General features: G+C 33.4%; 1 protein-coding gene across 2 annotated transcripts in view; it reads right to left on the reverse strand.

Annotated features, from left to right (window-relative positions):
• Positions 1–23,985, reverse strand: part of Cftr (CF transmembrane conductance regulator) — a 183,317-nt gene that overhangs the window by 131,377 nt on the left and 27,955 nt on the right. For both annotated transcript variants that reach the window (XM_087204598.1, XM_087204597.1), the window contains exons 2-7: positions 23,175–23,285; positions 19,251–19,359; positions 6,883–7,098; positions 3,374–3,463; positions 2,337–2,500; positions 1,136–1,261 (exon numbers count right to left, since the gene is read on the reverse strand). In XM_087204598.1, the coding sequence (XP_087060724.1) occupies positions 1,136–1,261; positions 2,337–2,500; positions 3,374–3,463; positions 6,883–6,924 (422 nt within the window). In that variant the 5' untranslated portion in view covers positions 6,925–7,098; positions 19,251–19,359; positions 23,175–23,285. The remainder of the gene's footprint in view (positions 1–1,135; positions 1,262–2,336; positions 2,501–3,373; positions 3,464–6,882; positions 7,099–19,250; positions 19,360–23,174; positions 23,286–23,985) is intronic.

Below are 23,985 nucleotides of genomic sequence, written 5' to 3' on the forward strand. Positions count from 1 at the left end.
ATTCCTTTCCTGGATTTGTCTTGAAAGGCATAACAAAAACAGGTGACTGACAATGTTTGGGAAATAAATACTCTTGTACTCTTTCTATTTACATGGCAAAGGACTTAACTTTATACCATTTCATTTGTTGTTCCAATCACACACCTGTAGCTCAGTTAACTATTGTCTATTGAGTTCCTAATAATCCATATTCATACCATTCCAAAAAGTACTCCTTTTTTTTACTGTGTTTTTCCCTATGAAACTTTCATGTGCCATATGTCTTGTAATTAATTGCCTCTTTAATGATATACTCCCACTAGTTCCTATAACCTTTTTTGATTGCAGTTTGTAAAGTATGGGACTCAACCAACAAAAATGGCCTTACAGGGCCTGGGATTTAGCTCAGTGGCACCATGCCTGCCTTGCAAGCGCAAGGTCCTGAGTTTGATCCCCAGTACCAAAAAAAAAAAAATGGCCTTATGTCTACCGAAATGCTCTAGTTTATATTTTACCCAAAATTATCTCAGTAACAAATCTCAGTCTATGCTGTACTTTTTTACTGGATATAATCTTTACTAATCAGTGAAAAATTAACTGAGATGAAAGAAGACTAGATATAGGTGCCACGTACTAATTCTTTTCAGAAAGTGGCTTTCACTATTGAACAGCTTATAGGAATGCAGCTTATGGATACTACCTCATGACATTATTCCTAAATTAGAAAATAACAAATGTAATTTGTCCAAATAGAAGCTTTTACCATTGTTCATGAGTTACAATACATAAGTTAACACATAATATTAAAGAATGAATCATTTATTTTGTTCAGAATTATATACTATATCAGCTTTATTTAAGGTTTAATTAGCCTCCAGCATCATGATTATTATTTTAATCAAATAAGTGTATTAAGCAGCTATAAGGAGATTCTTTCATAAAGTATGAAATCTTTATAATGCAAAATAACTTTGAATCAACTATGTAAAATAAAATAATTTTATGCAACTAATGCTTGAATATTGATATACCTCCACACAACTGTTTCATTGTCAGAAACCTCAAATACAACCTGGAAGTCCAACACGATAGATTCATTTTTTAAATATTAAGGATAAAATTATTAACAGTATTGTTAATTATCATGAAAACTTACTGTCTTAGGCTTTCAATCATTTTTTCCATTGCTTCCTCCCAGCAGTATGCTTTAACAGACTGGATATTTTCAATCATTTCTGAGGTGATCACAAGTCTTTCATTTATCTTTCCAGCTCTCTGATCTCTGTAAATCAATCAGCCAATAGTGAGAACAAATCAAACTATCCATTAAGAATTGTTCACGTCAGGTGGGGAGGTGCCTGTCTGTAATCCCAGCTAGTCAGGAGATTGAGACAAAAGGATCACAAGTTCAAGCTAGCCTAAGGAATCCACAAGACCTTATCTCAAAATTAAATTTTAAAAAGGGCTGGGTATGTAACTCAGTAGTAAAATGCTTGGTCAAGGCCCTGGCATGCACAAGGCCCTGGGTTCAATCCCCAGTGCTTCAGAAGGAAAAAAGTGTTCAAACTTTTAAGAACAGCCACATTTATTTAATTAAACAGATGAGCATTTATTTTCTTATCAAGTAGATGGTAATAAAAATAATAGTTACCACTTAGTATATGCCTCCTATCATACAATGTATTTGGTGCATTCTATACACTATCCCTGATTTTTATGATAGTCTCTGAAAAGTTATCTCCATTTCAAAAACCATATAGAAAAAGCATGCAATTTGAGATTCAAGCAATGACCTGACTCCAAAATTTGTATAGTTTCTCTCATACGTTAGCTGACAAACTCTGAAAATCCTCTATCATAAACAATGACTGGCATCATGAATTCATTTTGTAATAAAAAGAAAATAAGACTGGTGTGATGATCTATGAACCAGAGTAGGAGAAACCAATGAAATTTAAACAAAATTTATATATTTCCTCCAATTCATATAAAGATTGTATTCACGTTTACTTAAATCTTATGAACTATGAAAATGCATTGACTCTTAGGGATGTAGCTCAGTGGCACCATGCCTGGCAAGCACAAGGTCCTGAATTTGATACCCAGTACCAGAAAAAAAAAAGAGAGAGAAGAAAATGCACCGAATTTTAACGTATTTATAAAGAAGTTCTATGGACTGACAAGCAAAAAAATGTCCCATTGGTATAGAAAATACTATTTATGCCACTAACATAATTTGTTTTCAGTGATGCCTCATAGATCACAATTCAGTGCCTAGAGAGGTCTTGGTTTTACTAGAATGAGCTTTTTGAAGCCTTGATTTAAAACCTTTTAAAACTACGACAATAGACTCCTACCTGTACTTCATCATCATTTTCCCTAACCCAGCTTGGAAAAGGGCAAGAACTATCAGGAAAGCAAGGCCACAGAAGGCAGAGGCCTGTAACAAGTCCCAGAGCAGCCCCATTAGGAGAGTCACTTGTAAAGGAGCAATCCACACGAAATGTGCCAATGCAAGTCCCTGAAAAATAAAAGCACAGCAAAAACAAGTGGCATGTTATCCACCAGCCCAAAATCAAGCAAACAAACAATCATATATGAAAGAAAATGAGCCCTGGTACTTAAGCAATCAAACACTTAGTGTTCTAAGTACACTAAAATCTAGGTATTGATTACTTGGAGCACATAGAATAAATACACATTGTACACATAGACTGGGTTTCCCAAGTCACAGCATTTTAAGTGTGTTATCATTCAGTGGAGTTGAGACAGAAGATCTTGAGTACTGTGTCCAGAATCTATTTCAAATAACATCTCTCTTTTGATAAACCAAAAGCCATCATATAGAACATGAGAGAACAAAGGACTTTCCTCAGCGGCTCAATTCACATATGGCCCCACAACTGTGTTATGTGACAGAGACATTCAGAATAAATACAGAATATATTCAATTCAGCAATAATTTATTTAAGCACCTTCTATAGGTCCAATGCTATATTAAATACCAGAAATGCAAAGATAAATAAAATACATTTTCTGTCCTCAAGGACCTTGAATTTATTTGTCACATAAGACAGCACAGAACAGGAATTGCTCAAAGTATATTCAGGCAAAGTAAATAACCAATTTAAAGTATTAAAAGGAAGCAAAGTTTGATAAGGATTAAGTTTTGAAAAATTAAGAGCAAGCTGAGGTGCCTCTGAGTTGGGCAGTGCCACCAGACCTCACAATGGCACTCTTATGCAATTTAGGTTTCTCAGTTTCCAGAAACAGCCAAGGGAAGTATGAATAAGACTTAACCACTTATTACTGCTATCAAACATAGGAAAACTTCAGCTTCGGTGTCCTATGTTTCTAACATAATTCGTAAAAGATTTAGTCAATAGGTACATACTTCATCAAACTTGTTCAGGTTGTTGGAAAGGAGATTAACAAGTTGTCCAATGCTTATTTTATCTAGAACACGGCTTGACAGCTTTAAAGTCTAAAAAAAAAGGGAGGTTAGGTGATGTCAACAAACAAAAGACAAATATATTTACAAGCAACATTATAATAAAGCTGAGGAATTAGACTATTGTGCATGCAGTTTTTAAGTAAAGGTAATAAAAATTATTTTATATTCACTTAGCTTTATATCTCACATTTACAAATATTTCTCTTAACAGAAAATATACTGACATCCCTATAGTTGTTTTATCTTCCAGCATATAGGTAGTAATAACTATTTATTGTAAACATATTTTACTTAAATATCCATTTAAATTTATTGTAATGATATTGTACTTAAATATCCATTTAAATAATGTGAGTTTCCGGGGGTGGATTTGCTTTTACTAGTAGGATGGAACCTTAGACAGTGAAACTTGAGATTGAAAACTTGGCATTAAATTTTTCACAAAGTCCTACCCTAACTCTTTTGAATAAAGGTGCTGTTAAACTCAGTAAAAGTATATTATGAATAATTGAATCATTAATAATTTTATGAAACAGTATATGAAAAATTAAAAATATTTAAATTTTACAAAAAACAGTGCTATGTGTAAAATATTTAAGTTAGTAAATTATCTACAAATTAAAGTTATTAAATTTTGATTATGAAGCATCATAACACTTCGGCAAAATATAATAAGAATTTATTTGCTGTTAAATGCTTTGACTAGAAAGCACCCATCTAATATTTGTTTCAAATCAATCAAATTAATCATATACTTATTGAGCATTTAGTAGATGCAAATCACCATATTAATGCCTTGGCAACTAAGATTTATTAAAACATAATTCCTGCCACAAGGCAGCATAGGACATAAGTATCCAAGTGTGAGAAGATAATGAGTTAAGGAAAGTAGAAAATAATAAGATGGTTAACAGAAAGTTTATACATCTGATTAGAAAAATCTGGAAAGATTTGGTAGAGATGGGTCTGGAATAATGGATAGATAAGTAGAGATAAAGGAAGAATCAAGGTAGTTAGTTCCAAAACATTATCAGAGCAATACTAGGGGGAGGAAGTGTTCCACTGAGCTAGTTTACATGTGGCTTAGTAGCAGACTCAGTCTCAGGTGAATTTGAGTTCTGCACAGAGTAAAACATGGAGCTGTGTGCACAGTAAGCATTTAGTGAAGAGTTGTTAATTTATTATTTCTGAATTCTTGAAATTCACAAAGCTCAATTTTCTTTGTATTTAAACTCATTATTTCAAGCATAATGCATTATGGTTGCAGAATTTAAAACAAAACCAAAGAGAAATCTATCACAAAATTTGAAATATTATAGGAAGGGTCCCATATGTCCCTGCTGTGAGGATGAAACAGTCAGATGTGGGGAAGAGTGAGACGTGGGAAAAGCCAAGATGAGGCTCACTTTGGGAATCAAACCAGCCACTCGGAGATGCAATTGCATTCTTTAGTGAAGGTGCTAAAATAGGACAATAAGTGTGGCTAGCACGAAAAAGCAAACTAGATAAGAAAACAGATATCCAACATTGAGAAAGAAAAATAGATAGAACAGCCTCCAACTGTTCATTAACTTGTTCTGGGTCTGAAGCACATATATTACTGTTTTTGTGTTAAATGTTACATGTGGATTTGTTTACAAACTAAGTCTACTCTATATTTGACACTGCCTTCACCTTACTACTATATCTTAGTACTTATTTCATTTTCCCTAATGGTTGGAAACTCTCTACTGCAGAGATTGTAATTTTCCCCTTTTGAAATTTTGAAGCAGTTTTTCCACAAAATTCCAGGCTTTTAGGTCATGTTTTCTCATCTATAAAACAGGGATAATAGGTCCTACCATTTGGGATTGTGGGGTCCATCAAATGAGATCATACACCTAAATCAATTAGAAGCTTGCCAAGCACACTCCTCACTGTTATCACTATAATAACAAGCACTCCTTCTAAATATTTATTGAACTAAATTCAGCTTTTTTTGATAGCAAGGTGTAGAGGTTCTACTGCTAATAATACCTCATTTATTGACTTATGTAAAATTTCTCAATAAAAATACAATTTTTATAGATTTATCATCAAATAAATCCCAAACCTACAAACTGATGAGATTGCAGCTGATATGATTCAATTAAATTATTGACTTCATGTTTTCCATTCCCTCTATAAAGGCTTTTTTGAACAATAAAGGATGGCTATTGAAGTTTTACAGCACAATTGACCTTGCATGTATATCAAGGAATTGTTATGGGTTATTCGCTAAAGGTGAATTTCATATCCATATCCCTTATAAGATAAATATATAAAGTTTTTTTATTGAAGAAGAAATCAGAAAGTAAATCAATAGCCAAGTGATTTAATCAAATCAGCTTTCTTTAATGACTTGGTAGAACCAAGCAGTCACATATAGTGTTGCATCAGATTGGTGAAAGCACTTGTTAGAGAAATGACCTTCAGCTGTGTTTGCAAGGCACCTAAATGTCAATTTGAATTCACCTAAGTCACGCCTCAGAAACTTGGGCTCTTGTCTAGATAGTACACACAGAAAAACAGAGTAAGTTCTTATGATTTAAATATATATGCTGTTTCAAAGTTTGGCAAAAATGAAGGGAACCAAGAGCTAGAGGGGGGATGGGGAAGGGGAAGGGGATAAAAAAGAATTAAGAGGTGTTACATATATGTACCAACTCCTCACAAGGAATATAATCATTATGCAGTGCAAGCATGTACCAATAAAAATAAATTATTAAACAAAAAAGACAAGTTGTAGATTCATAGGATGACAAAAATTCAACTCAAAATAAGGCACTGAATAAATGTTAATCATTTATGACAGTAAGTGTCACCACTTGTGAAAACTAGTTAAGGTGGAAATATTAATTGCTTCGGTTATCATTAACAATTATGAAACATACTCTTGTTACTGAACATAAAGCCATATGACTTTTAGTTTATATTTTGTCGATGACTTTTATACAGTCTGTGTGTTGTTTTAATGGGGAACCATGGATTTTTAAAAAATTGACAGCTGGGATGTTTCTCAGTGGTAGAGCTCTTGCCTAGCATGTGAGAGGCCCTGAGTTCAATCCCTGGTACTGTGGGGAAAAAAAAAGTTAAAAAGCAAAACAAACTCAGTAATTAATGACATGACTAAAAAGGAAACCTACAATATAAGCAGTTTAGAGAAGATGCTCAATAATTATCACTTGAAGTAAATTGAATCAAGGAAAATTAGAAACATTACTTATTTCTGCCATGTATTTCACAGGCATTTAAAATTAATTTCAGCCTTTCCTTTAGTTGTATCAGTTCACCACCTACTTCAGGGCCCTTATGACATGTGCCATGGTAAATACAAGTACCCATGTACCATGGAGAGTATATGTACCCTTATGACATGTTTCATGGTGAATACATGAATATACATGTGGACGTGTACAAGAAAGTATTACCTTCTTATAAATCAAACTAAACATAGCTATTCTCATCTGCATTCCAATGTGATGAAGGCCAAAAATGGCTGGGTGTAGGAGCAGTGTCCTCACGATAAAGAGCAGGCATAAACCTATGGCTAGGTAAATGGCTATGGAGCGTTCCTCCTTGTTATCTGGGTCATAGGAAGCTATGATTCTTCCCAGTAAGAGAGGCTGTACTGCTTTGGTGACTTCCTGCAGAAGGGGAAAAAACAGAGAAATTATATTTCATTCTGTCTTATAAAATACCCTCACAATTTCAACACAAGAAGTCTCATTTAAACTGGGTATAGTGGTGCATGTGTGTAGGAAGGCAACTTAGCAACTAAGTGAGCCCATATCTTAAGACAAAAAATAAAAAGAGACTGGAGGTGTAACTCAGTGCAAAGGCCCCGAGTTCAATCCTCAGTAATACACACACACATACACACACACACATACACACACACACACACACACACATGCACACGGTCTCATCTTTAGAAGACTTCAAATGAACTTACAGAGAGGGTTAATGATTTATGAAACTCCTGACACTATCTTCAATATCTGGATATTTTGAAATAAGATTTGATTTTTGGTTTCTAGCCCAAGTCATTGAGAGGCAAGTTTATGTATCAGGTATTTTTAATTAAAAAGTAACTAGTAGCCATAAAGTAAAGGGGTGTTTTATGAAATGGTTTGTTAATTACCTACATGGCACAGAGCAGTTCCTAAAATTATTCCCACTTGACTTCATAGTATCTTTACAATAGTTATAGTGGGCATTATGGTTTTCATCTACAGATGAAGAAACAGGCCAAAGAGACCAAGTGACTTGAAGTAATCTCAAAACAGAACTTTCAACAGCATTTTGAGGAATGGCATTATTTTCAGAGTGAACATAGCTCCTCAAGGTAACTGCCACAAAGCAGAGCTGGTAATAGAAAGGAGGAGCATGCCAGCCCTCGTGGTATTAAAAAGCTAGCCACTTGCGGTGCCATTCCCTTCCCAGTCCGGAAGGGGTACGGATTTTAGTGAAGGAATCTGCCAGTGAAATCTACCTCAGACCAGTTTCCAACAACTGAACTCCTGAGAGATCCTCAACTGATTGCTAAACCAAACTGTCCATCAAATTCATTACCATTTCTCCCGAACGTATGTATGAGAACACATTTGAACACAAGGGTTCTAATTCTTACTCATCTTGCTAAATTGTCTTCAAAAGGGGAAGATACATAATCCCTCATTTTGTCTCAGAATGATCTAGTGAAAGGGGAGTATGGAAAGAAACCCTCTAAGAAGATGAGGTTATGCTAATTAGTTTCATTTCAAATGCATATTTCCAAGCCAGACTGTCCCCCATTGTATTGCTGTCTCTCTCTTTCATTTGCTTATTTCTTCATTCTTCTACAATGTCTTTTCTAAATTCCAAATGCTCAATACCACTAGCCCTTCATTCTCAATAGATGATCATATTTTCTACATCAACTTCATCCCCCCAGGGAATTACAACCTACATATAGCTATAATTGATGGTTGACCACTGGTTTCATGTAGTTGCTCATTCTGTAGTTTATGTGAAGTGTTGACACTTCATTTCATAACTGTATAAACCAAGATCTAAAGGTATGAAAATATTCAAAACTTTAAAAGTTTCCAAAGTAATCACAAACATGAACTATTATAATTCTTTTCTCTCACATAACTAAATATTAAGTGAGTTTGAATTACAGCAAACAGACAGGCAGGTGCTGAAAAGAAAATTGCCTCCTACCCAGATATAACACATTCATAGTTTTCCAAATCCACTGAAGAAAACTTGCTTTTTAAAAAGTGCATAATTACTACTTAGGGCACATCATTTTATGCATGCGTTGTACTTATATTACATAGGTACACATCTTTAGAACATATATGTAGAATTTTTTTGAGGTTGAAATTTTGTATGTGCTTTTGCAATTTTTTAATTAACACTGTTTTGTCACTTATTGATGTTTGCATAGCTACCTTATTTAATTTCAGTGCTATTAAACACACTATCCCATGGGGGGAAAAATCAGTCTATTTGCCCATTTCCTACTCTGGGGCAAGTTGCACTGTGTCTACTTTTAAGCTATTACAATCAGTGCAAATACTGGCCTAGTTGCTTTTATAGGGTTCCTTACTACATGCCGAACTTTCTCTAGATCAGATGACTTTATTTCAAAATAATCCTTAAATTAGGAAATTTATTAAATTTAAAATTGTATATAAATTATATCTGCTCTACAAGTACAGTTTTTCATAGTGCATTTCTCATGACAATATTTCTTCCTGAAAATTATTTTCACATCAATATTTTGCCCCAGAATTTTTAATAATGAGTCATTTTTCATAGACAAACATCAATACTATATTTCTTTGATTTTTTTTTTATTATTAGTGGGTCTGCACTTGAGAAAAATAGTCTTTTGAACTGTACATGTTACCCATGTTGGAGGTATCACGTGCGGCCATGAAGCAGAGAGCAGCAAGCATTGATGTTTCCCACACATACAAGATAAAGCACTATTTCTTGTTTATCGTAAGACAATAATTACAAGCGTATGAAGTGTACTTGTTGCCTAAGAATTCAACTGCTAATATTACACTTATCATAAATACCTTTCTCCTTTTTTTAGAACTCATTTCAGAGAAAGGTATTTGTTAGAGAGACTATATTAACAATTATAGAACCACTGGTAAATACCATATTGCAGAAAAAGTATTTAAATATTTCAAAGGAGTAGCTTCTGTCTCTAGAATGTTAAGAATAGTCTGAGAAAAAAGAGAAATATTTTAGTAACTGAGCTGTAGCCCAGGATTTTGGGGGTTAGAAATGGACAGGCTTGCCTAAGGATTTTTTGTGTTAAGTAATTTGAACTAAACTCCCTGTCATTTAATCTCCATTATATGTTTCCATAACCTGTCATCTCCATTACAATAGATTCATTTCCTGAATTGTTATTTAGTTGCAATTTACAAAAAAACAATCAAAATTGGTATTAACCCGAATGGAATAGCTATTTCGTATTAGTTGTCATCATTCCTCACCCACAGAGAACTTACTCATCCTTTGAGTAACAGTGGCTATTTAAAAAGATACTGGTAGTATTACTTTGAGAGAGCATATGTTCATAGAATAAAATGTAGTTTATTTTTTGCTAGAAAAATTCCAATAACAGGGCCATCTGCTTAGAGCAAACCAACACAAACTTCACTACCACACAGAAATGTTAATATTCAAGGACAAAATCAGCACTTCATACCTCCCTCCCCTTCTATAGTTTGCCCTAATCTGTTTAATGCAGCATGTTCTCTAATGTTTACAATGGAATCATTTACAGATATCACCTGATTTTTGGGGGGGGGTGAAAGAAAACAATGGTATCTGATACCTAGCTTAATCTATGAAGTGCAGTCCTTTACAATATTCACAACTGAAGAAATATTCCTGTATTCTTGGTACATGAAAGCTACATGTAGTCTATTGCTCAGACTATTTTCAGAAACACAAGAAATTTGTCACTACATGAAATAGTACAAGCAAGCTGAGGATTACATGCAAGGCGAAGGAGTATAAAATTATTTAAATTATTTAATAAAATATTTTATTACACTTTATCAGGCACAAGTTAAGATGAATTCACTTAGATAATAGAAGCCTAATACAAACATTTAAGCCAGTGTTATGGCGAAATAAATGCTGAATTCAAGGTTATGAAACTCAAGTTCTTATCTGACCACATGAACTACATATACTCTCTGTGTCACCTTAGTTACTTCCATTCTCTAGATAGTTTTCCTTGAGAGGTGGATCAAGCCTATCTTGAAAGTTCCCTCTAGTAATAACATCTCATTATATGATCTGCATCTGTGGAGTGCCATAGCAGAAGCCAAAGATTCTTTGGGTAATTGTCCTAGCCCGCATTCTGTCATGGCAATGGATGTGTTCTTAGAGGGGTACAGATCTGAACAGTGTGAATTCAAAATACCATCTTTGGAGGGAGAGATGTCAGGTTAGAAAATAACTCAAATGACTGCATTCCTGGTGGGAATAACCTTGGGTCTCATCTCAGATCAGTCTCCCAGGGAACATTTACAAGCTTGAAAATACCTCTGAGGAGACAGAACTGCATCTCACAGATACATTTTCCACATCAGAGTTCAAAGTCACTGTGGGAGAATATAAATCCTCTAGCCATTTCTGATATACCTGCATGCTTAAGTAGAGGCTGAGTTCTGGAGATGGAAAGTGCTTTTGCTGAATATTCAGACCATAAAGGAAAGTATAGTGGAAAACAGGAAGTTGGTCTCAGGCTTGCAGTTACATCAGATAAATTAATTGTAAAAAACCTTTATATTAAAAGTTACCATTTCAAGCCCAAAGCATAATTGTTTCAAAAACAAGTAGAATGATTATTTGAAGAACTTTTAAATTTATCTCATTTTTTCTTCCATGTGGTCTCTTACTAATATTACCTTCGTCATTTCCACTTGTTTTAAATATACCTTATATGTCTTTATCCCAAGAATATAGAATAATTTAATATTGAAAAATTAATTAATTAATTTAAAATGGACTATAAAAGAACCTATAATTACCTCAATAACAACAGAAAAGAAATCCAATAAAGCTTTAACATCTGTGTCTGATCCATGTTCTTAATAAACATCAATATAAGATACTTTATGAAACTGAGGAAGAATTTTTCCATCAAAACAGCAATCAGGACCATAGTTAATAAAACTCTAGAAGTATTACTTTTAAAATCAGAAAAACAAAAAGAGTACTGGAACAATAACATTTTTCTGGAACTTATAGCTAATGCAACTCAATAAGAAAAATGATGGAAATATGAAACTGGAAAGGAGAAGCAAAAACATCACTGTCAGCATAGAATATGATTATCTATATAACAATTTAAGTAAATCAAGAGTTTAATAGTAGAGGTTTAAAAATAATTACTAAGAAAACAGATTGCTAGGTACCAAACATAATAATTATTTAAATAAGTATTCTTATATTTTGCATAAAATATTCCTGAATGTATTTTTAAAGTCTTAAATAAACAGAAAGATTTAAAATTTTCTAAAAAAGAAAAACCTAACAGTGCAAAGATTATATTCACCTCTAACTTATTCTGTAAAATTAGTGTAGACTTCATCAAAATCCCATTGTCAATTTTGAGACATGAACTATTAATGCTACAGGAGCAGGAACTGTCTTTATTTTTCCAACAATCCCCAAAGCACACACAATACCTAGTCCAGAGTATCCACACAATAAATATCTGTTGGCTCAATAAATAAAATTATTCTAAAGTTCATAAGGAAAATGATGAAAGACTACTAAAAAACATTTAAGGAATCAGAATAATGTGTGAGAGTTTATATTACTGGATATTAAATCAGAAAACCATAATAATATGTGGCATGACAAAGAAATATACTGATATATCTGGAAAGTCCAGGAACAGTACCAAGTGCATGTAACAATTTAATATAAAATAAAGTATGACATTTTAATTCCATGAGGAAAGATGATACAATAAATTATGGACAAATTGAAGACTCATTTTTTTAAAAATTAGGTTTCTATTTCTTCTATATATCAAAATGAATTCCAAATGGATTTGCTATTCAAATGTAAAAGAAGAAATAATAAACCACATAGATCTGTGCTTGCATAATACTCGATCTTTATGAAAATCTGAGGCCACAGCAGAGAACAAGGAAAAAAAGATGTGTAAGTTAGGCAACAAATTTTTTAACAATTAAATTTCTAATTGTTAAAAGAAGTACACAAAAATTCACTAGAAATAAAATTATAAGACAAGTGACAGACTAGGAAAAATATTCTCTCCTACACCAATAAGAAAAAGACATATAAACCCAGTGTGCTGGTGCACATCTGTAATCTCAGCATTGCGGAAGACTGTGGCAGGAGGATCACAAGTTCAAGCCCAGTCTGGGAAGCTTAGCAATTTAGGAAGACCCTGTCTCAAAAAACTAAAACTTTTAGAAAGGGCTGGGGATTTAGCTCAGTACAAAATCTTGGGTTCAAACTCCATAACTACCAAAAAAAACGAAACAAAACAAAAAGACGTATAGACATATATACCAAAATAAAAAGTAGACAATGTAAAAAGGCAACTCAGACACATGAAAAAAATGTAAATGCATTATTAATATATAAAACCAGTTTAATCTCAGTAGGAACCAAAAATAATATTAATAAAAAGAATACATTCTAAGCGCCTTGAAATTTTTAAAAACTGTTATCTATTTTTAAATGAGGACTGAATTTTCATATTGTACCACTAAGAAAGTAAATTGGTACATTTTCTCTAGAAGGCAGTTTATTTGTATTTGTTTATGTTGTGTACAATTCAGAAACATGCTAAGATTTAACTGTTAATTAAAGGGATGTGTACTGAAAGACTATTTATGGTAGTGAAAAATATGGAGATAATCTTAATATCCTGCAGTGAGGAGTTGTAAATAAAGTACATTATAGTCATGTGAGTCCTTAAATAATTAGTTTAAAAAATCTAATACATAAAAAGCATTTATAATACATTAAGAGAAAAAGAAGATTCACAGCACAATATGTAAAGGAATAATCATTTTCCCTTTCATTAAGTACATATTTCTTTGGGGGAAAATGGAAGCACTAACATCAAATATGTCAGTCCTTATCTTATTTTCATAATCAGAAAAGTATACCCAAAAGAAAGATAAAAATCTGGACAGAAAATTTCATATAACTTATAACAACTAATAAGTGATGGAAAATATGCAAAATTAGAAGAAAGTAAATATGCATACCCTCACAACTTTTCAAGATCTAATTTTTGGCTTATTTAGTAAAGCAAAGGCTTAGGAATCTGCTTTTAACAAGAGTAAACAAGAGTGCCAAATTTTGATTTATCTTAATACACTGAAATCTGATGGTTATTTTGGCTTCACACTAATCGCTGAAGGAAGATTTTCCCATATTCACCATAATAAGTGAAAATCTATTCATGTTTCATCCACTCAGAGGACTTATTTTTCAATACTTCCTTTACTTTGCCACAGTTGTTTCTGGTTTTGCAAAAATATATGTATACTGCACCAAGAACGAAATTTCAAAAATATACTTTTGAGTCATGTTTTTAGATTATATAACCAATTCAAAATGCTTTGTTTTGATATTTTCCTTTTAGTGTTTATCAATTTCATTAATTATGACTGATATCACCTTCACTAGAAATCTAAAGCATATTCTTTAGAGTTCAAAATCCTGGTTTTGCCAAGAGAGCAGCGATAAAAGGTTTAGTCCAGAAAATACAAAAGGAATAGTTGTTAAAACATAAACTTTAATTTCTGGAGTAATGCCTAGGATCTAGCTCTCATTTTTGTATATTAGCATAATATTTTCCTGTGCCCTGTAAAAATCAAATTGTTGTTTCAAGACTTGCTTATAGCATATGTAGAGAAATAAGTAAATACAGAATATTTGCACATTTAGGTAGGAGGTCTATTCAAAATATAAGAATAGCTAATATATATGAAGCTTTTGCTCTGTACAAGGTTCTATTTGTGTTCACTTCATGTAATTCTTACAACAAATTTGTGAAATGTGTGCTCTTGTTTATTTTTGCTTTACAATAAAGAAAGAGACAGAGAGAGTTTAAATAACCTGCCTAAAGTCACAGAACTATGAACCAGTAAAACTGGAATTTGAATTCTGTTTGACTCCAAAGCGCCCACTCTTTTTATTCACAACCCTAAACCGATATTAAAATGTTATGACACAACCTCATTCTCTCTAATCTGCTTGACAATTCATTCATACATCATGATCAGTTCAAATATTAACCTAGCAAATCAAATTATAATTTAATTTCATTGTAATTTAACATAAATGAGGTTTCTCTAGGCCAATATCATAGACACATGATTTAATACTTTTGGTTTTGTTCTTTTGTTTTGCTTTTTGCATTGTTGAAGACTGAGCCCAGGGGCCTGTGTGTGCTAAGCAAATATGCTACCACTGAGGTATACCCCCTGCCCCATACACTCATAATTTAAAGTATTGTAAGGGCCATAAAGATGATACACTGGGCTGATGCCCCTTAGCCATGTATTAAAGAAACTGAGGTTCAAACAAGTTTTGTGATTTCCCCAATATCATAAAATGAGTTTTTGGCACCAGAGCATAAATATAACCCAGAAGAGTTACATTAAAAAGTGTTGGACCTTTGGGAAAAATATACACACTTGAGTGCTTCACACATATTTTACATTCTTCACCACATTGTGTTCACCTGGAACTACAGGCTACATCAGTAACATCAGATGCTAGGGATTGCTCCCATGAGACATATTCATATCTCATCCTCTCATCCAGTCTAAATTCTAAGAACACTATAACAAGCAATTCCTAAATCAATTTTGTTTCAAAATTCCACATGTAAGAACAGAGATGCTTCTGGCTTACATACCATATTCTAATGAACGTGGTTGCTGGATTTCTAAGTTAGCCTAGGTTTGTCTCCAAAAGCCCGTATAACGCAAAATGGTCTTGGAGCACCTTTAGGCTCTAACACTACCTGGAAAAACTTACTCAGTGTGAAGAGGGATGTTTCCACAGAAAAAGATGGGACATCAGTTTCTGCTCCAGCCTCAGAAGAGAAACTGGGAGCCCTCTAAGCTTTAGCTTTGCCCTCTCCAGGTGAGAGGCATGGAAGGAAGGAGCAGGAAGTTAAGAGTTAAGGTTGGAAGTCTCAGGTAAAGCCTTGGGCACATTTTGGTCTCAGATTCCTGTCACTTTTACTCAGGGGCTCCTGATTACTCTTACTATGCTTTTCATAACCACTATTCCTTCTAACTAGGCCTTTTCTCTTTGCATGATGCTCTGAGGCATTTGCTAGTAAATAAATAAATAATAAATAAATGAATAAAATGTGGTTTACGTGCAAGTATCTGGCTGGGTGCTTTTAGAAACACAGACCTCAGGCTGCATCCCAAAACTCCCGAAGTCACATATTATCTTACCTAGATGCCCATGTGAATAGAGCACTTATAAAAGTTTGAGAAATGCTGCTCTTCTGTCATTAGAGTTAATACTAGTTTTGCTATGTTTTAGTATCTTTCTAGTATTCTCATTTTTTAAAAACTCACTAAAAGTTCTCTCTGTGTGTCCCTTATAGACCTGGTGGAAGTCAGGACATTTAGTGACCATGCTGGTACCTGTCTACCAGTGGTTTTTAGCCCTGGTTGTACAACGTAGTACAATCACCTGGGGAGCACTTCATGAATTATACTGTCCCAGGCCCCATCCCTGACCAACTAAATCACATGACCTGGGTTGGGGCTGCTGGTTACTCTAAAGATAAGTAAAAAATCCCTGATGCTTCAAAGAAGAAATCTAGATGCTTTAACTTCCAAATGTTCTTGTCATAGGACATGGGGGAAGATGTAGAATGTGGTGGGCAGCATGTGTATTACCATGGGCCAGGGCTAGGGGTGCTAGTAGGGAGCAGAAATACTCAGGACATGGAGAAGTGTAGGGAGTTCAGAGGGCAAATAATTACTGGGGCTAGAGAAGGGGCTAGCTATGGGGACAAGAGGGTTAGGAGAGAAAAATGAGAAAGAAATTCTATATGGCAGGCCTCAGAGAACCAGTCACAAAGAAGGGGCATACATAAGTCAAATGCTTAAGGCAGGGCATATCTGAGTGCAGATTTCCCCAAAATCTTTCCTTTTTAGCAGTAGACTTGTATTCTAATGCCTATCCAATGTTTTTGTCCAAATACAAAAGACAAAGATCTTCCTGTGCAATAGTCTCTGAGACTTGGAAACTGACAATATGAGTACCAAGACTTCCTTATGCCCTTAAACTTCATAGGAGTTAATAAAGAAAAGTAGTCTGATTTAAGCTGCACTGACATGTACCTCAGTGTGATGCTGGAAACATGCCAAGGGCTAAGAATCAAGAATATTTCTGAGTCAATGCTTATGAATTTCTTAGCATAATAAATATACTGTGATAATCATATTCTGTCAGTGTGTTTATAGACTTCCTCTGCTTAGCTTCCTTCAGACTGTCCTTAATTGACTCTTACACTCAGTTTTTCAATAGCCAGTCTGTCTTCTCTGCTGGTAGTCTTACATGTTAAAAACAATGTTGTATCTGGCTGCTGAATCAGATGAAGAAAAATGAGGTGTATAGTTAACGGTGATAATCCGTAGCTAATATGATTTAAAATTAAATCAGTATTGCAAAGAAATCTCCTCCATTATGGCATTTCCTTTTTCTTAACCTTTCACAGTTAACATCAAATTTTATAGTACTTTTTCTCTAATAGTCTTGAAAACAAACCAAATATATTTAAACTCCAATGATCATGTGTAGAGGCACTAAGAATGTGTAGAAGTTCTAAAAGTATGTCCATCCATCTCATGAGTAGTATTAAAACAATTTCAAGAACCCTGTTCATTCACACCAGCTCATTTAATGGAAAGAAGGAATGCCAAGAAAAAGATGACAAAGAATAAGACACTATATATGTTATTGAAAAGGATAGAGGTCTTATAATGGAACTGTCTCTCCTTTTTTTCTTCCTATAAGGGACAAAAGAATGAAGTCAACAGAAGCTGGAAAGAAAAAGAAGAAGATGAGAAAAAAGTGCTTAACAGGTGCAAAATTACAGTTAGAAGGAAGAAAAGTTATAGTACGGTGACTATAGGTAATAATTTTCAGTTATAAAACAGCCAGAAGACAAAATTTTGAATGTTTTTAGAGAAATTATACATGTTTAAGGTGATAAATATATTAATTACCCTGATCTGTTCATGACAATTATATATATATTGAAATATACTTCAATTAATATACCATGAATGGCTTTCAGATCTCTTCTGCTGGGATATTTTTAATCATGGGAAATTTAAGAACAACTTAGTCCCTCTTCAGACCTACGCCACTGTCTTGACTGTTATTTTTGTCTATAGGTTTCACCCTTACCACTATTAGATCATGACTGAAGAAAATAATTTCCCAAAGCTCTGAGTTTTTTTATGAGAAAAATGATACCTTAAAGGACAATTAGTTCCTGGGCTTCCTTATTCATATTTACTAACAAACTATTTTTCACTCCTAAATTTTTGCAAGTTTTATTAAGAACACATATATTTCACATACACACGCATGCATACACATACACACACACATATACTCCCCTGGAAGAATTTTTTGGCTTTTTGAAACAATGAATCTCTATATACGAATCTATAGATCCATCTATAAATAATATATCCATGTAACAACATGTATGATTTTATATACAAATATATGGTATGTATATATATGTATATATATATCGTACGTATATATATATGTATATATATCATACATATATATATAGCAGAAGACTTTCATCTAGGACATTATCACAAGCATTAGGAAACATGGAAACATTCTAGACCTAATTATATTCATCATTGTCAAGATAAATTTTTAAATGCGTTTTTGTTGGGCTGTATGAACTAATATTCTTAAAGTATGGAAACACATGGCATTTCTTTGGGAGACACTGTGGCACTGCTAAATTCCCGACACAGAAAGACCAGTATGAATACAGTCAACCCATAAGGTACATAACTTCCCAAAGCAATACTGTACACAACTATTACTGAAAGATTAAGCACATTTTCCACTTATCACCTCCTTTTAGAGGTTACAAACAAGGATTCAAAGTGATGCTCGAGTATAGAAAGTAATGAACTTGAGTTACATTTGAGAGCAACTAGAGAACATACATGGTTTTTAAAACCCCAAAGAGTTTTCAGGCAACTGCTGTCTTCATAATGATGAAGACACGAGACTGAGAAGATATATTGCAAGTTTACCTGATTTCAACATTTTTAAATTTTGCTGTTTTTCTTTGAAACAATTCAGTATGCAGATATAATTTCAAAATATTACATTAATATGTAAAATTGAGTGAATTCTTCTGACATTATCTTTTGACATTCTCTTATTGAATATGAAAAATAAAGGTACTAGTAATCTCATGTACTAAGATAATGAAATTTTTAGAATCATAACTGAAAATAATTTTTAACAAGTTATTTATTTTCCTGGGCTCATTTTAAATTGTTAATTGGCATTTTAATTCCAAAGAATTTTTACTTATCACTCCTAGAATTTTAGGAGCTTTCTCAGTGTTTAGAGTTGAATTAGTCCTTTATACTTTTATTTCTGTTCATTACATTCTTTAGTCCTTCTACAACCACTGCAATCACAATAATATAATTATTTTTATCCATACTATATTTACAAGGGAGATTCTTACCCCTAAATATAGGAGGATTCCATAAAACGTAAATCTCCAGAGAAAGCATCGCCGAAGGGCATTAATAAGTTTTGGATTTTTCTTTGAAACCAGCTCTCTATCCCATTCTCTAAAAAGAATAAAAAAATAGGATCAATAAGTTGCACGTGCTAATGTCTGGGTCATCCTATTGTTCTTGACATAGCTCTGTTTCACACAAATATATCAAAGGAGATTAATCTAATTGAGTAAAGACAAAACCTTATGGAAACTCTGTAACACCAACTGGTCACAAAGATATTTGGCAGATTTTGATGCTCTACTATATATCACTCTGTAAGGATTTGGTTTCATGAAAAGCCACATTGTACGTGTTAAAGAAAGGGATTGAGCTTCTTAAGAGCAATGGAAAGAGTGGGCAAATAAAGTGCAACATGAATAAATGCACTTGCAGTGCTTAGAACGGGTGGAAAAAATAAACAGGTAAATATTTTTACTCCCTTTCCTTACGTATTTAGAACTATGGCAGATTTTACAAGAGTCAACTGTGAAACAAACAAAAACCAAGATAAATGTTCAGGTATATTTTTATGTGAGAAAAACCTGTTAGAATTTGTTTTTAAAAGGAGAGGCATAAAATAAATATCATCAAGATTCGCTTTCAACTACTGAAATTATTTAAGTAAAAGCCTCTGAAAAATAGAAAAGAAAATATTATGCATTTTTTAAAGTAAGAATGGACATTAAGTTGTCTGAAAACTGGCTGAGATCTAATACTTTCTGTTTTAAGTACCACAGGAACAATATCTGCTTGTATTTAAGTTATTGCTACTGATCTCTGTTAATAAAATTTCTTTTTCTCCTCAGAAGGGAATAAAGTATCTCTAAGTGTCACTTTCATCTTAATTTTCAATTTATGCAGTATCGAAAAATTTCATGAGGTGCAGGCAAGAAACAAAAATTTAGACACAAGCTTTACATTTTATCAATGGCTATTTCCAATTACTATCAAATTACCATAACTAAACATGATTCTACATCACTCTTAACGAATATATAACAGAGATCTGAAGACAATCTTGATAATCTTGGTGCATGGTTTGTGGCTTCCCTGCTTGCTAACTACAGCCTATTCATAAAGCCTAGTCACCCTTTCTCACCTACCTGTCTTCTCACACTCCTCGCATTTCTCATTTACAAACATGGATCTTGCCTCTAATCCATAATGTCTGGTGACTTGAAATAGGAGAAGAAGCTAAATATGGAGAATTCTCCATAAAAATAGGAATAGGTCTTACAGGAAAACCAGGAAAGATGGATAGTACATAAACCAAAGAAATGGTTTCAAGGTAAAGAAGTGGACAACAGCAAAGTAGTTTAGAAAAGTGTCATTATACTGTATTTGACAAGTAAGAGAGAGGTCTCTGTTGACCCTGATCAATGTAGTTTTGGAAACATGGTAGATGTAGAAACTATACTTCAGGGAGCTGAAATGTAAATGAAGAAGTGCAGAGAATAGGAAAACAGAAAAATGTTAGCTATGAAGAGGAGCAGGTTGGTGAATGGAGTAGTGACCAAAAAATTAATGCTGGGAAATTTTTTAATGGTGGGGCTTGAACAATTTATAGCCTGAGTGGAGGATTTAAGAGCAAGAGTAGGTGGAATAGTTTCATCGCCATCGTAACAGGCTCAAAGCAGGAGGGAAGAAGCTCTATATTTATAAAGTTCATATCATGGAATAAATGCATGGCTTGCACATTGCAGTGATATAATGGTTTCAACCCAGAAAACTGAGCCAGAGGGCCAATGTACCTCAACCATGTGGCAACCATTGAGGGCACTTGTCACAAGGCAGTTATGAAATGTAAGGTCAGAGTCACTTCCTAAGGGTGCAAAGGTACAAAGTATTACAAATGATATGTCATTCTTCTAGATGTTTCAATAAATTCCAAATTCCGATTTTATAAGAAAAGATATGAATAATGGAGTGATGAAATATAAAAAGGAAAAACAAACAATAAAGGTAGATTTTATGGACTTATTCTGTCATAGAGTTGTTAAATTGAAACAAAATAGGAATATTTTTAAAACTAAATCACAATGGAGAACACAATGAACACTGAGGAAAAAAGTTGAAAAAAATTAGGCCATATAATCCTGCAAATTTGGGTGTATGTTCTCTATTTGGCCATAAATCAAAATATATCTAGAACACTAATGTTTCAATGAACCTTACCCTATTCTGATTAATCTTTATCTCAGCAATATTGAATAATCTACTATATTATTTTAATTTGCTTGTGTCTACAATTTTACATACTTTGTTTCTCCATCAACATTATAGGTTTTTATATCATGCTAGTTATTTCACAATTAATCATTCACTTATTTATCAATAAACATTTATTATATATAATATGCCAGGCCCAATTATCGGTACCTGGGAATACACCACAAACAAAACAGATCAAACTAAACAAAAACAAAAACCCCGAATGTTCTTGTCTCTGTGCCACTTGTAAGAGCTCAATAATAGAAAATGGCCCTTGATCTTGGAAATGTGAATTCACCACTCCCATTTCCTTATTTCTTTGAATAAAATCAAAGAAAATAAGATTTACTATCTTACCTTGCCTTGAAAGTGTCAAAAAGGTAAATTAATCTAATTGAAATAAGGTAAATAAAGTACAAGTCTATGCAACCTTTTAACTTTGGTCAATAAAATTTAGTAACTACTGGGCCGGAAAATTAGCTCAGTGGTGCTGCGCCTGCCTCGCAAGTGCAAGGTCCTGAGTTCGATCCCCAGTACCACCAAAAAAAAAAAAAAAAAAATTTAGCAAGTGCCTTTTTCTTCTTTCATTTTTTAAATTTCCAATCCTTCTTCCTTTCATCTGCTGGTTCAGACAATGTCTAGTTAATTTACAGATTATGATTGGTCTAGGGAGTGAGAATGTGACTGAATTTTTATCATTTACCCATGCCTTGGCCCTAAGGATAAAAGGCTTTCTCCTGTGTGATGTGTAAAAGTATAAGGTCCAACACATGGAGAATGCTAGTCTGAGAGAATTGAACCAGCACAGTTAAAATGACACTAGTTAGGGGCTGGGGATTTAGCTCAGTGGCACTGTGCCCGCCTCACAAGCTCGAGGTCCTGAGTTCAATCCCTGGTACCCAGAGGAAAAAAAAAAAAGAAAATGACATTAGTAAAATTTGAGTCCCTGGTCCCATTGATTTCATGAGGCCAATTCTCTACCTAGGCATTCACACAGCTTAGACTTCAGGGGCCAACAAATTTTGCCCTTTCATGACTTTAACTACTTAATTGGATTTCTATCACTAGAATCAACAGTGTTGACCAATACTCTTCAATAAGGAAGATGCTGAAAAGTTCTTCACTGTGTGGAACACTGTGCCTAGAGACAAGCAGTAAAGATTTAAGTTGGAATCATGACTATCATCCATTACTGGCAGATTACATAATCTCTCTGAGGCTCCCATGTCTTTCTGTACAATGGAAATAGACACTTTCTTCCCAGAATGGCTGAGAGATGTTATATTGACATGTAGTAGAAGTAAAAACATGAAAATTTTTACATTTCTTTGATATCCAATAGCCATTGCCTTAAGACTTCCCAGCAGGCACATTTATATTCACATATTAATATTTTTGGAAGTAAATCTATCTCATGTTCTTTAAAGACAAGTAAATTCCCAGAACACAAATATATATTTTTCATCCAAAAGAAGACATTTCTCAAGAAAATTATTATTTTTTTCCTTCATGTTTTCATTATTTAATTCTTAATCAAGATTTCAGCAAAAATATGATATTCCTATTTTAACTATGCCATTTGAATTAGGCTCTCTAATATGTTAGTTTTCTGTTCTTTAAATAATTAATAATATGAATATCTCTTCTCTTCAACTAATACACTATGAAAATACCTTTCCAACTTTTCAGATAGGTTGTCAGCAGAATCAGCAGAAGGGATTTGGTATATATCTGACAACTCCAAGCGCTTTCTGTATCCTTTCTTCAGAATTGGTCTTATCCAGCTAAAACAGAAAGAGGAGGCGCAGGTATAAATATTCAGTTGATTTGATTTCCAATACAGATGTGGAATTTGACATCAATTCAAATCTTCTGGTATATAAAAGATATTGTTTGTATACATAAATATGAGAATAAAAATCAACTATAAAAATGTCAGAATTCATATTTTACAGGACACATCTATATAAAATATCAAAAGTCCTGAAATAATGTGACTGACACTTTGTCAAAAAGGATAAGAATGGTAAATCTTTCCCAAGGGAACAAGCAGACTACTAACCCGATATTTAATCAACACTCTTCTATAATTTTATTACAATAATACAAGGTACTCAGTATGAACTATGTATTAAATGAATTGAATATAGCTACAGTGTGAGTAGTTTATATCAATTTGTTGGATTAATTATCACACCTGCATCATTACTTGAGGGTAGACATCATTAACTTCTTATGTTTTACCTCCTCACCTTATATCAGTTCCACACTTCTTCCCTCCAGGAATCAAATAAGTAACAATTTATTACTGGAATTAATGAAACTGGCATGAGATATACCTAAGCAAGGTATCCTGGTATTTTCAAGTATGTTATTTCTTACTACTATGGGTAAGGCAGAATAACCTTCACGGAAACAAGACAATCCAAACAGGAAAAGGAGGAAGAAAGAAATTTGTAAAAATAAATAGATCAGCTGCAAAGA

This window comes from Heterocephalus glaber, unplaced genomic scaffold (genome assembly GCF_053883595.1).
Source record: "Heterocephalus glaber isolate CG9 unplaced genomic scaffold, H.glaber_assembly_v1.0 deba00000546, whole genome shotgun sequence".
NCBI classification, from domain to species: Eukaryota; Metazoa; Chordata; class Mammalia; order Rodentia; family Bathyergidae; genus Heterocephalus; species Heterocephalus glaber.